The 13,472-nt window shown below is 41.9% G+C and overlaps 2 protein-coding genes across 4 annotated transcripts in view; both read left to right on the top strand.

The window, feature by feature from the left end:
• Window positions 1–103: 103 nt before the first annotated feature.
• LOC101486655 (cell cycle control protein 50A) lies at window positions 104–5,725 on the top strand. The gene is made up of 7 exons (XM_004566513.6): window positions 104–570; window positions 1,270–1,389; window positions 2,791–2,898; window positions 2,989–3,076; window positions 3,215–3,358; window positions 3,869–4,078; window positions 4,726–5,725. Exons 1-7 carry the CDS (start codon window positions 328–330, stop codon window positions 4,917–4,919), a joined length of 1,107 nt encoding a protein of 368 aa, XP_004566570.1. The 5' UTR covers window positions 104–327; the 3' UTR covers window positions 4,920–5,725.
• A 3,167-nt stretch (window positions 5,726–8,892) lies between these two features.
• Window positions 8,893–13,472, top strand: part of col12a1a (collagen, type XII, alpha 1a) — a 50,650-nt gene continuing 46,070 nt past the window's right edge. For 2 of the 3 annotated variants that reach the window (XM_012923392.5, XM_012923391.5), the window contains exons 1-2: window positions 8,897–9,205; window positions 10,480–10,585. In XM_012923392.5, the coding sequence (XP_012778846.2) occupies window positions 10,516–10,585 (70 nt within the window). In that variant the 5' untranslated portion in view covers window positions 8,897–9,205; window positions 10,480–10,515. Of the gene's footprint in view, window positions 9,206–10,479; window positions 10,586–13,472 lie in introns of all 3 variants that reach the window. The other variant, XM_012923393.5, reaches the window with a different exon arrangement.

Raw genomic sequence — 13,472 nt, 5'->3', positions numbered from 1 at the left:
GAGCACAGACGCCTACAGGTACTATCAGCTGTCAGTGACAAAGGGGCGTTACCCTAATGTTTGCGATGATGTCACTACCACGCTACTTCTTGCTATTGGTTCGAAAGCTTCCGGCTTCTTCTTCTGGAGAGAGAACCGCAGTTGAAGGCAAACAAGAAGTCAGCGCTACAATGAGCAGATATTTTCATTAGACTGGGGGTAAAGTTCACTTCGCTCACAGTTTTACCCTTTGCCTAACCGCTCTGTGTCTTACTTGACGTGTGGGATTAACGGAGCAGCTCGGCTGTCTGTCAGAGAGGATTATTTAACTCGAAGCTGACCGCAGCCATGATGGCGTCGAGCTACAACGCTAAGGAAGAGGACGGACACCACTCCGGCGCTTCGAGCGGCACTGGCCTTTCGAAAAATAAGAAACCGGACAACACGGCGTTCAAACAGCAGAGACTTCCAGCCTGGCAGCCCATCCTCACTGCAGGCAGTGTGCTGCCGGCTTTTTTCGTCATTGGGCTCATCTTTATCCCCATCGGCATCGGCCTGTACGTCACATCGAACAACATCAAAGAGTTTGAGGTACAGTCGCGCTCCTGTCCGCCTTTAACCGACTCTGGCTTCTTCTCGGTTCTCCTACACAGCCCGGTGTAGCTACACACCGTTTATACACACAGTAAACCTGCTGAAGGAGGCTCACTAAACAGGAATAAGTGGTTCTTCGATAAGTGACGTAGCTTCTTTACGTCACGCCAATGTTAACAATGTTAATTGTAAAGATGAACAACATAGTGTTGAAGTTCAGTTTGAAGCGCATTCATTCGACGTTACTTTTAAATGTGGTTGCTACACACTTGTATCAAAGGTCGATATTAGATGGTAAAAACATCAGAGACATGGGGAGTCGGCACCACATATTTAATATTAATGAGGCTAGAAAGTGATCAGAATCACGGCTTATATCAGTGTGGCTGATCATAGTTTGGGCAGTGTGGTTTAACAGCACCACAAACCACAGCCTCTAAAGTGGCTTTCACATGGCTTCAAAACAGTCTAAACAAAGCTGGACTAGAAGGTAAGAAACACAGGATGTGTCCGGGGTTCCTGCCTCGCAGTGGGCCTTTGAGGGCTGCTGTGATCATAAGTGATTGCTGCCTGTGCATTAAACAAAGTGTTCCTGTATTTGATTCAAGTCTGTACCTTCTTCTAGTCATGTTGCTGCACTGAATAGACGGAGCACTGAGTGTATTTCAACATCAGTTTATTTCCTCTTTGCTTCAGATCGACTACACTGGTGTGAGCAGTGACAGCCCGTGCTACAACTGTGCAAAGAACTTCACCTGGAACACCACAGAGCCCTGTGTCTGCACCGTCAACTTCACTTTGCTCCAGCCGTTTGAGGTGAGCTCAGATCCCCCACCAGCTTCCAGGCATTGGAAGTGAATGAATAATGCATGCATTTACCTGCAGGACGGAGAGTGCTGCTTGTGCAATCCTAACAATAATTGTCCATTAAGATCTATTTTGAGTACAAACAAAAAACACTCAAGGTTTGTTTAGAGGCTGCTTTACTATTGATTGTTGTAGGTTTAAAATATGCTCTGCAGCTTTCAGAAGGCTTCATTGATTATTTATAAAAAGCTCTCAGTTGCTCGTCTGCACTAGTCTCATTTAACAGCTTGCATTTAGCTTGTAAAATAGCATTTTTTTTTAATTAAAATGTTTGCGTGCTTCTTTTCTGAGAAGCAGAAGAAGTATTTGTATTAAGTACACTGCATCCTGAACAGTGAATCACCTGAAGGTGAAGTATTTTTGTCAACAAAGTTATTCACGTTCAACAGAAAATGGAATCATGTGCTCTTTCAGTTTAACAAACCTGATGAAGTGAGTTGTGTAGAAACGAACAGCAGCACTGATCAACAAAATAAATGAGCTGGGCTTTAAATGTTTATTTCAGCGTTCTCTTCATACTGAAATCAAACGCTTATGAATGTGCAAGATTAATGATTTTCTGGAGTGCTGCTCTCTTGTCGTTTTGCAGCAGCACTATTGCGTTGTACCATGTTATTTTTATATTCCTTGTAGATTTCCAGCACCTGTTATTGTCTCTGGTTGGAGTAGGTATACAGGTATTTTATACCTGTATAAAACATTTTATACAGGTATAAAATGAGGTTATTTAAAATTTATTTTAGGGCTTTTTAGTCCTCATTTAACAGACAGCAGAGAAAATAGGGAGAGCGAGCAGGAATGAAATGGTTCAAATAAACCTGCGCGGACTCAAACCCAGGCCCCTGCAGTAAGGACTCCAGCCTGTGGTATATGGGTTGCTAACTCAACCAGGTGAGCTGTGATGGTGCGCACAAAAAGCAGTTTGTAAAACTGGCCTGATTGCTCGAAACAAAGATGACACCGGTGCCGTAACGCTGTGGGAGAAACATCACTACCTGATCAAGCACCACAGCCTTTTATGAAGGCACAGACTGGCAAGAAGACGCATGTCCCACATTAAACAAAGCCCCTCTATGTTGTTAACCTTTTTACAAATGTATTATTTATTTTTAAATATGCATGGATATCATTGGATTTGGTTTTATCTCCCAGTCCCAGTAACCAGTGAGTTCAAATGAATTTCCATCACTGTTTTCCGAAGGGGAATCTTTTAATCTTGATGATTTTCTTGATGATTTATGTTGATCATAGAGATTGTGTGTAAGACCCTGTCACGGAAAAGCTGCTCATTCATCCTGGTCGTTACTGATTCCTAATTCTGTCAGCGATGCCGTCTTTTCTCTCGTACAGAGCAACGTCTTCATGTACTACGGCTTGTCCAACTTCTACCAGAACCACAGACGCTATGTGAAGTCCAGAGATGACAGACAGCTGAACGGTGACCTGTCTGCTCTGACGGTATGCTGCTGTACTTTTTGTGCCTATAGATAATTCAGAGAATCCAGTGAATGTTTCTTCCATCAGGTGAACATTATGTCCTTTTTCCAGGATCCCAGCAAGGAGTGTGAGCCGTACCGTAAGAGCGGAGATGTGTCCATTGCTCCGTGTGGGGCCATAGCTAACAGCCTTTTCAACGGTGAGTGTGTTGAAAAACTTCACTTTCCCTCTCTCAGCTGTTTAGCTTAACTGGAGTCTTATCTACAGTTTAAAACTGCTGTGTTAAAGCTTTGTAGAGCCTGATATCTGTACTGAATATACTGATTATGTGTTTCAGACACTCTGGTGCTGTACTACGTCGATTCCAACAACAGCAAAATTGAAGTTCCTCTGGTAAAAAAAGGCATTGCGTGGTGGACGGACAAGCATGTGAAATTCAGGAATCCTGCTGGAAACAGCAACCTGACTTTAGCTTTCCGAGGTGACATCTGCACACAGTTCACAGGCCCCTGTAGTAGGGATGCACCGATACCGGTATCTGGTATTGGCCTCGATACCACATTTTCTAAAGTACTCGTTAAAAGTCCCCCGATACCGGGGACCGATACCACGGTCTGAGACCTGTCTATGTTTGAGCGGCATGTAAGGGGTTAATCACAAGGGCCGAGTGAGTGAGTTGCACTGTCACTGTTTAAATATTTTTTTCATAATTATTTATTCTGTAATATGTTGCATACAACATGCTTTTCATTTTAAATAATAATTCTTAATTCCAAGCCAGTCCCTTGTTTTATTTTTTGTTAAATTATAGGACTAAAGCTGTTACCTGTAAATTTAAATCATGTTTTTATTCAGTACTCGGTATCGGCGAGTACTGAAATGCAAGTACTCGTACTCGTTTCCAAAAAAGTGGTATCGGTGCATCCCTACCCTGTAGGCTCGCAGGTTCGAGTTGCAATGACCAGCTGGGTTTTGTCTTCATCTCTCTCAGACACAGCGAAGCCGGTGAACTGGGCGAAGCCGGTGTACGAGCTGGACCCGTCGGATCCTGATAACAACGGCTTTATCAATGAGGACTTCATCGTGTGGATGCGCACGGCTGCATTGCCCACCTTTCGGAAGCTCTATCGCATCATCCAGAAGAAGTCTGGCACCACCCCAACTCTCCCCAACGGGAATTATATGTTGAACATCACCTACAGTATCCTTTACATTCCAGTAATCTCATTACTAGAGTTAGACATGCTGCTTTGAACAGGCTAGCGTGAGTTTTTTGTGTCTTATAAAGCTTAACAGATCAGACGGTCTTTACTTGCAGTATCTCTGCTTCTTTGATTAGCACACGGAGAAGCTTTTGATTCAAGAGGTGTGCAGATATAAATATTTTAAACACATCTACATATACTCAAGTATCCACTCTGGGCCACAAATAGATTATTATTTTATATTCCTTTATGGCCACAGTGTATCCATCTTCTGTTGGCCCTTACAGCAGGATAACGCGCCATGTCACAAAGTTGGTTCCTTGAATGTGATAAAGAGTTCAGTGCACTCAAATGCCCTGCAAAGTCAATGGATTTAAAGCAATAGAGACACTTTTGGGATGTGGTGAAACAGGAGTTTGTCCTTATCTCCAAAATCAAAATGTTCCCAGCACCTTGTTGAAACTGTGCCATTAAGTCTGTTGTGAAGACAACAGCAAGGCGTACCTAATAAAGTGTCCATTGAGTGTAAAGATATTTAAAAAGATCATTTTTCTGGTTTCTCGAATCTCAGTAGATTAAGGGTGTATCGTTGTTCGTGTGTGTGCGCGCGCTCTGTCATTTCTCTTTAACCGCATGTAATCAGATTACCCCGTACTCAGTTTTGATGGTCGCAAGCGGATGATCCTGAGCACCATCTCCTGGATGGGAGGAAAGAACCCCTTCCTGGGCATCGCCTACATCACCGTGGGCTCCATCTGCTTCTTCCTGGGTGTGGTTCTGCTCATCATCCACCACAAATACGACAACCGCAACACCAGTGCGGATATCCCAAGCTAAACGGCGCGTTCCACGCTCGGGCCTCTGCATGCACGAGTGCGTACGCTGTACCAGGCTGTCATGCGGTAGCGTCTCCAGTTTCTCATCAAAGCTGTGTTTAAGCGTAGCGAGGCGTCTCCGTGTGTCTCTGTGTATATAGCTTCAGGCCGATTTGCTGAGAATGTCTTTTTTTTTTTTTTTGTCTTCAGGTTTGCAGTCTTTTATTTATCTGAACATTATCAAAGTACCTGTTTCATTTTAGCAGTGCTTTGCGAATGGCTTAATTATTGAAGGATGTATGTAATTTTAATGCAAGTTTTTTTCCATATTATGTAAAGTTATATGTCCTGCTGATGAATGTACCGTAACACTTCGTTGACATACCTCTGTGGGTTCTAGGATTACCTTGAATACTGAAGGTGATTATGATTGCTTGGATAAATACTGATATTCAAGAGTCATAAAGCATTAATAAGAAGTAATAACAGAAATATGCTTTTCTGCCCTCCACTGTGACCGAGGAGCCAGTCTTTTATTTATCACTCATAAAACTTACTTTATACAGTATTCCTAATTCAAAGGTGGTGTCTCTGGGTGGGTGGAGCACAGGAATTCTTAATTTATTGTTTGTTAGTGGTTCGGCCAGAGTGTGAAATCGTCTGATTGGTTAATGTTGACCAAACGATATGCACTTTAAAAGTGTCCCGTTTGTTCGGTTCCCCCTTGTTTCGCCTGTTCTTGGTTTTTTTATGCTGTTAAAACTTTCAATTTGAGCTCCTTGGCTTTTTATAAGGTTTGTAGGGTCCAATTAAAGAACTTGGTCAATGTATCGCTGTCATTTGTGATTATAATGGTAGAACTCCCACTGCTTCCATTATCCATGCTACTGTGATTTGTAGGGATGTTGATGTGTTTTATTGGCCTTTATTAACTTAATGAAATAAGGGGAAACAATCCCCTCAAGAATTTAAACACATAAAAAGTAGCACTTTATAATGATGTCACACTATTGGTAAAGTATTAGTAAGTGCTTAATTTGTCAATTATATATCACTATATACATCATTATATACTTCTCCTTAGTATGTCATTTATAAATCCAGATATATTTTAATGATCATTACCAGCAGCGATAGCTCTGTGTGGTGCAACAGTAACACATCTGTATTGATAAATGGCATACTAAGGAGGAGTAATGATATATGAATGAAACATTATCTCATACCTTACTAATGCTTAATGGTGTGATGTTGTAAAATGTAATGTAAAAAACAGTCCTTGTACTTAAAGCCTCACCTGTGTGGACTGCACCACTTATCCAGGTAAGGAGGAGGTTGTGTTTAATGTGTCTCTTATACACTCTCCTACTCTTAATGCTTCTGTGCTCCTCTCACTGCTCTGGATTCAGTCGCGCCCGTCTTAACAGCTGATTACATCATCATCATCAGAACGTTAAATGAAATCTGACTGTCTCAGACACTGAAATACACAACAAAGACGATCATCAATAACACACCATGCTGATAATGTCTGGGAACTGGGGAAAATGGGGAGCTAACTTTTGTTAAGAAGACTTTTATCAGTAATTAGATCATGCCTAATTAACATTATATGAATTATGGACTGTATATACCAGGGGTAGGCAACTCCAGGCCTCGAGTGCCGGTGTCCTGCAGGTTTTAGATGTGTCCTTGATCAAACACAGCTGATTCAAATGGCTATATGACCTCCTCAACATGTCTTGCAGTTCTCCAGAGGCCTGGTAATGAACTAATCATTTGATTCAGGTGTGTTGACCCAGGGTGAGATCTAAAACCTGCAGGACACCGGCCTTCGGGGCCTGGCATTGCCTAAACCTGGTATATACCATTGAATTCATCTTTTAACTGAACTCACTGCAACGGACAGGGCTGACCAGCAGGTGTCGCCATTTGGCTTTATCAGCCTTTAAGGGCCTAATTGTAGGTCCGGTGGTTCCCACAGACAGACAGAGCACAGAAGCAGAAAAGGTGAAGATCTTTCAGTATTATTGTGTGGTTTTGGGATGATTTGAAGTGAAGTTGTTTCTTGTCGGTTCACTTTTGACCAACGCTGCTGTTTTGTGCATCATTGTGATCACAAGACTCCTCCAGCAGTGTGGCGTCTTAAAGCTTATTATAAGTAAATTACAAGCAAATGTTTGCTTGAAATATTGTTTTTACTTTATGTGAATCTTTAGATGGAGGTACAGGATAACAGGCTGTATTTCTCAGTGAGTTACAGTAAAATGAAAGGGTCTCTTTGGATTTGCAGGTTCTGGAGACAGAACCTTGACGTTTTTGTAGCCTGGAGGATAAATATGTGAGATACCTGCTGCATTATTGAAAGATCTCCGCCTGTAGGGGAGCTGGGCTTTAGTAGTTATTCTTGTGTGCTGCAAGTAAAAAATCTTGCAAAGTCAACATTCAGAGTGTGCCAGGCTTTGCTGATCTTCCATAATACTAGAAATCTGGAGCCCAAAACAAACACTGTTCCAGCACATCATTTGATTGCTGTGGTTAACCAGAGTCGAGCTCTTTGCAAGCAAACTTTAGACATTCTTGTTGGGAGAAATTTGCTCAAATCATTTTTATATTATTTCTTTGTTTTTTTTTAGATGCATGAACACAGAAACTGAAGCCTTTGAAGCAATAATGTGCTTTCATTCCTCCCCCTCTTTGATCAGGAGGACAACAGCATGCCCATCATCATCTGAAGGGTGGGTCAAAGGACGCTCCGCTCCACAGAGCCGCAAGAAGTCTCAGTGTGTTTGGTATGTCAGCTCTCGTCTGAGATTTGATGAGTCAGGCTAATTTCAGATGTCTCACTCTGTGTTTTGGATAAAACACGCCCGCGTCCCGACCCCAGCGTTTTAACCCAAACTGTCTTCTAAAGATAAATGCCTGTAATTTGACGATGCATCATCGAGGCTGTTTAAAGTCTAGATTATTAACTTGTGTTGTATCTCGGTTACATCTGTAATTCTTGTTTGATCTCCTCACAAGGAGTGGATATGTTGAGCTGTTAGTGCTGTGATGCCCAGGAAGCCACAGTGAAACAAGATCAATAAAAAGCATTCCCAGTTAATTACACCAACATGGCTGTAGGATCCCATGCAGACCCCTTTGCATCCTCTTGTCTCTTGTCTGATCACTGTTATAGCACCCTCCTGGGTGTTTGTCTCATGGTGTAACTCTGTAAAAGTTCAGTATCAGATGCTTGAGATCACTGCTTATTTATTGTGCAGATAAATCACAGTCACTCTCTTTTTAAAGGAATGTTGGTATTTTTAATTAAAACCTACAAAATCATTTATTCTATGGGAAAATATCCCAAGAATTTCCCGGTGTCCTGCAGGTTTTAGATGTGTCCTTGATCCAACACAGCTGATTTAAATGGCTAAATGACCTCCTCGGCATGTCTTGAAGTTCTCCAGAGGGCTGCTGATGACCTAATCATTAGATTCAGGTGTGTTGACCCAGGGTGAGATCTAAAACCGGCCTTCGAGGCCTGGAGTTTGACACCCTTGTTTTAGACTTCTTTCCCAAGCCTGTATCTGCTGTCTATCTCTAGTATGACCACTAGAGGGCGCCATAAACCTTCGACTCTCAGTTTCAGGAGCAGCTGCTGCTCAAAATCCAGGGCTTCCCCAATAAAAGCCAACTAAACTCAGTCCTTTATAGTTTAAATAAACTTGAAAGACAAACGGACTGATGTGATTTCGCTTTTGTTTCTTTAAGCATCTTGAGCGCATTATGGGGAGAATGACAACAAAAAAATTATTGTTTATAAATGAAAAGGTGAAGTTTTAATTTCAGCTGACATCTGTGTAAATAAGCTGGATAAAGTTGCTCATTGCGCAAATAAGAAAGTTCCCCTCGGTGCGCTCTGGCCAAAGGTGCCCCTGCTGTGAAGTCACAATTGGCGCTGGAAACTCGTCGCCAGACCGAACGAATGCTGGGAAAAATGTAATTTCCGAACACCCGGTCGGTCTTAGCGGGGGACATACATCAAGTGAAGGACGGAGCTTTCGTAAGAAGCCCATATGATGGTAAATTGAGAGCTGGGAACTCCCCCCTTATTAAGTAGCCGATGGTGGAAAGATTCTTCCCACTTGGAAAGAGGCTTTCCTTTCTTGGACATCTGCTGGTGGAGCTTCCAGTAGCTAGAGAGAGAGGAAAGGGGGTCCAGGAGCAGCTCCTGAAATTTCTTACTTTCCTGAGGGGGGAGGCTTCAAGCGGGCTGCGCTCACGTTTGGTCCGTTCAGAATTTTGGGGGAACTTCAGTAGGTGAGTAGACAAACTTTTATTTCTAACAATTACGTTATAAAGATCAACTTTTATTTTTCCTCACAAAATTTCGATACGATATTTAAATTTTTTATTCACACTTTTTCAATTGAATGCGCTTTGATCACCAAACCAAGCTGAATGCTCTTAAAGCAAATTATAGAAGTTTGAAATGAGTTGTTGATCTGAGATTAGAAGATTTAAGATAAGAGCTCGATTTTTTTGTTGTTGAGCTGAACAGATTTAAATGCAGCCACCGCGAGAGGCAGGTAAGCCTGTAGTAACTTAGATTTAGCCTAATATTTGTGTTTTATATGATCCAAGATATCCGATTGGATCCAGGGCTGCAGTGTCCTCACATGTGCACCAGGCGGAGCGCACAGCCTGCGGTTAAGTTTAAAGAACTCGAGTTCAGCCTGAAGTGTCCCGTGTGAGGGCGACTCATGAGTTTATAATAATAAAATAATGTCAAAAATGCAAATTAATCACATCCAAGTAAATCTGCAACAGGAAATGAATGTATTAAAAACAAATTTTTGCTTCTGTGATTTTTTTTTTTTCTCTTTTCCCAAGGGAACCCTTAGGATCATAGTGAAGATTTAGGGAAGGATAGAGGAGTAATATATTTTCATATACATGAAAATGAATCATCACAGAGTAGCCCGTGATATCACAGACTTTACAGAGACATTAGAAACAAAAACAAATAAAAAGCATGATTTAAAATTAATCATCCAGTCTTCATCCCCGTAGGTGTTATGTGAACGAGAACCAGCGAGTCTATGCTGGATGTAATGATCCGCACAGCAAGCTGCCAAAGTCAGCAAACAACCAGAAACGCATCCATTTTCCAGTTTATGCACTGGAAAATCAAAACTGAATTGCATGTGTTGGATATTTCTTTCATTCTCTTATTACTGAATAACTGCAGAGCTTCATTCAGTGGTAAGAAAAGTGCTCCCTCAGGCCATGGGAGTCAACTGAAGGCAGCAAGGTGTGGTTGGTTGTGTAAAGGAGTCTAGGTGGATCCAGCAGTTTTGTTTTTTTTTTGTGTCGGGACTGAAAGCGATGACTGACTAATTAAAGTTATTTATCTAGATTTATATTCAAAGAAACACGATCCAGGGAGAACTGTGTGCACGCTGTCTAATTGTAAAGGCTCTCAGGTCACGCTTTAGACGCAGCTCTACGTTAGGTGTAAAGCTGATGCCTTTACACCACAGTGTAAAAGTGAGCTGAGATGTGCAAATGTCCTTTTTTGTTGTTGTCTGCAGACTTTTTGATGCGCTGCTGACCCTTTAGAGCCAAACATGAAGATAGGGCTGTCTCTGGCCACGGCTGCCTTCCTGGCGGCCCTGTTGTCCTCCATAGATGCTCAAGGTAAATACAAAGCATCTGGCCTCACTCTCCCCACACACACTATTCAACTCTGTCCAGTCTTTATCTCCTCCTTTTCTATTTTTACCTCTTATCTCCACTCCTTATTGAAGCTACTGGAATTAATGTGAGCGATTCATCACAACCAAACATGAACTGTTTGTACTGACTGAATAAAGTTAATCTTATTTCATATGTATGATATGTTGACTATGTGACTGATTCCTTGATGTCTGTCATGCTTTTATTCCTCAGTAGTGGCATATTTTCCCAATGTATCTATCAGGACTCATTGTTTGCTTTGATGTGAACTCCAAATCCAGATCCCACTCACTTGGAATTAAACTGTAATTTAGGAGTTTTAAACCAATAATGCACGAGCAAGTTTCTCATCCACATTTGGCACATGTGAGAAACCGTGCACACGAAAGTTTATTTAATTTCCAGTTTCTAACTGAATGTATTAAACAGCGAGGCACAGACTACAAGTGTAACAAAAGGCATTTTGTGGTTAATGTTTCCCTATAAATGTTTTAGCACAGTTTTTGCTATTTCCGTTTTACACTTTTTCCAAAGCAAAAATGGGAAGATGGCCCAAACCAGGTAGTTACGCACCGATTAATCTGGCTTACATAAATGTTATCATCATTACACTAAAGGTGCAGAAAGATCCTAAAACATATGCAAATTTCTTTTGCAGTGGTTCTAACAGCTGTTAAAACATTAGATTATTGTGCATGACAGCAAAAGCACAAAAGATAAAGTAGAATACAGTCATTTCAGTTTTAATAATAAATAGAAATGTGAAAAGTGCATCAGTACTGGAGTAGAGTCATTTAGTGGACAGAAGTGGATCTGTGCAAGAAAAATGCAAGTGATTAAAACTCGAGTGTCTGGCTTTTTCCTTCCCAACACTGATTTCACGCTTCTACGTTACAGTTTCAGTAGAAACTAAATGATTTCGCTCCACATGCGACATGATGTAAAACATCATCAACGGTTAGGAATCGGTTGTAGCAGGAGTAGTTCTGACAGAAAATGACTTCATGTAATTAAATATTCAAACATCTCAGTCCAAAATAATGACACATAGAGAGGGGGTATGAAATCCTGCTCTCGCACGGCAGAGGAGTCTGCGCTCGGGTATCTCCGCTAACCGAGTGGAAAGATGAAATAGGAGAATAGCCAATTAATCCTCAGACAGCTCAAAGACAAAGAGCCTTTCTCGAGCTTCTTTGCGGGCATTTGTGAAAATGCTGAGTTGCAGGACATATGGAAAGTTAATATGCAGTAATGTTTAATGTCAGCACAGGCTGTGGAATTACTTTGGCATCTGTCCTGCCTCTTTGGGAGAGTCAGTGTTCTTTCCTCCTCTTCTTGGTCTCTCCTATTGGCAGCAGCTCAGGTCAGGATAGCTGGTTGGCTGGCTGACTGCTGGAGACTGAGGTAACACAACGGGAGCCAGATTCTGGCCCCTGGAAGACAGAAGTGTCCTTTATTATGAGCTGATGGGACAGACGTCCATATAACAAACACAACCGCAAAGTCCAAATAACCTACCCGCGATTATTTTGACAAAACCACATTTGTTCCTCAGCTACATTTTTTTTAGAGCAGACAGACATGCGGTGAAAGGAATTGTAGCAAATCAAAACAAGATGCTCAGACAAGCTCGCCATGAACAAACGTGGGAGCGGCAGGCGCATCCTGCAGCTGAATTTTCCACTCATCGTCCACGCTGTGCTACTCACTACCCCTCCCCAACTCATCCACACCCAAGTACCAACACACACTATACACCCGTACCGTTTTGGTGTTGGAGATGAGTACTCGTGGAGAAATCAGGGGCAACATGGTCCACCGGGGCTCCTTGAGTTGAGATGCCAGGTTGGTGATCCTCCAATGCCAGTTTTTAAATATTTGGTGGGCTCCTCTTTGTCATCTGCCTGTGCACTCAGTGTGTCCCAAGCTATGGCTTCCTCCTCATAGTATATTTTACAATGATATTCTTATGAAGCATGCACCCAGTACCGCATGCCGTGGCATCTTATGCATGTTCGCGTCCCCGCCACTACACGGACAAACGAGGACCCGCACCAGAGGACCACGTAAGATTGGTTGCGCTAACCTCATTAACCTCACGGCAATTAATTTGATTAATTGCTCGAGTTTTGTGTTGTTGACACTAATTTACTGAGTGAAAAGACTTTCAGAGCTGCATGATTACATGAGAAGTAACTGAAAGATGAGCTCACAAAATATGAACTAACACCCATACCGTGACCCGACTCTAACAGTGGTTAACCTGGTTGACAGAAGCGCAGTCAGAAGTTTGCTGCTAGTTCCTGAAATACTCTGATGTGACTTTAATGCATGTGTGGTACTCACGTACTCAAACGTTAACACTCTGCCTGCCTGCAGCCTAAAGACGTAAGAAAGAATATCATTCTAAAATATGTTTGTCATCTCTGTCTCTGTACATGGAAACTAATGTCCAGCCGGTCAAAGTTGTTGAGTCAAACAACTTTCTCATGTACACACTGCATGATGTTGTCATCAAGTCAGCTCCATGTAAAGGCCTGCGGTCTTCTCACACTGTATATGTCTTCTCATATTTATTTTACATGTACACCTTTCTCTGTAAAAGCACATTTGGTTGTCTGAGGAAGTCTTGTTCTCTCACACCTTCTTGTGCATTTATGCTGCTGCTGGAAAAAGTACACAAGAGTCGCCGGTGACGAATTGTGTATTCTTTTTGAAAGGTTTGCAATGGATGTGTGCCACACGCTTTTGTAAAGAGTCGTAAGCAAATAAACAAAGTATTTTTTTTTGTCCCTCAGATATGTTTATATACGTTGTGTATATAACATATGGTGTTCATTTTGTCACT

The sequence above is a fragment of the Maylandia zebra genome, linkage group LG19 (assembly GCF_041146795.1).
Source record: "Maylandia zebra isolate NMK-2024a linkage group LG19, Mzebra_GT3a, whole genome shotgun sequence".
NCBI lineage: Eukaryota > Metazoa > Chordata > Actinopteri > Cichliformes > Cichlidae > Maylandia > Maylandia zebra.
The sequence above is the reverse complement of the archived record's forward strand: the minus strand, read 5'-3'. Positions and strand labels throughout refer to the sequence as shown.

Bases quoted from the DNA above. Each gene is read 5' to 3' on its own strand.
- LOC101486655 (XM_004566513.6), top strand. From the start codon at position 328: ATGATGGCGTCGAGCTACAACGCTAAGGAAGAGGACGGACACCACTCC. The intron at 2,899-2,988 runs GTATGCTGCTGT...TCCTTTTTCCAG, and splicing joins GTGACCTGTCTGCTCTGACG to GATCCCAGCAAGGAGTGTGA. The intron at 3,077-3,214 runs GTGAGTGTGTTG...TATGTGTTTCAG, and splicing joins AGCTAACAGCCTTTTCAACG to ACACTCTGGTGCTGTACTAC.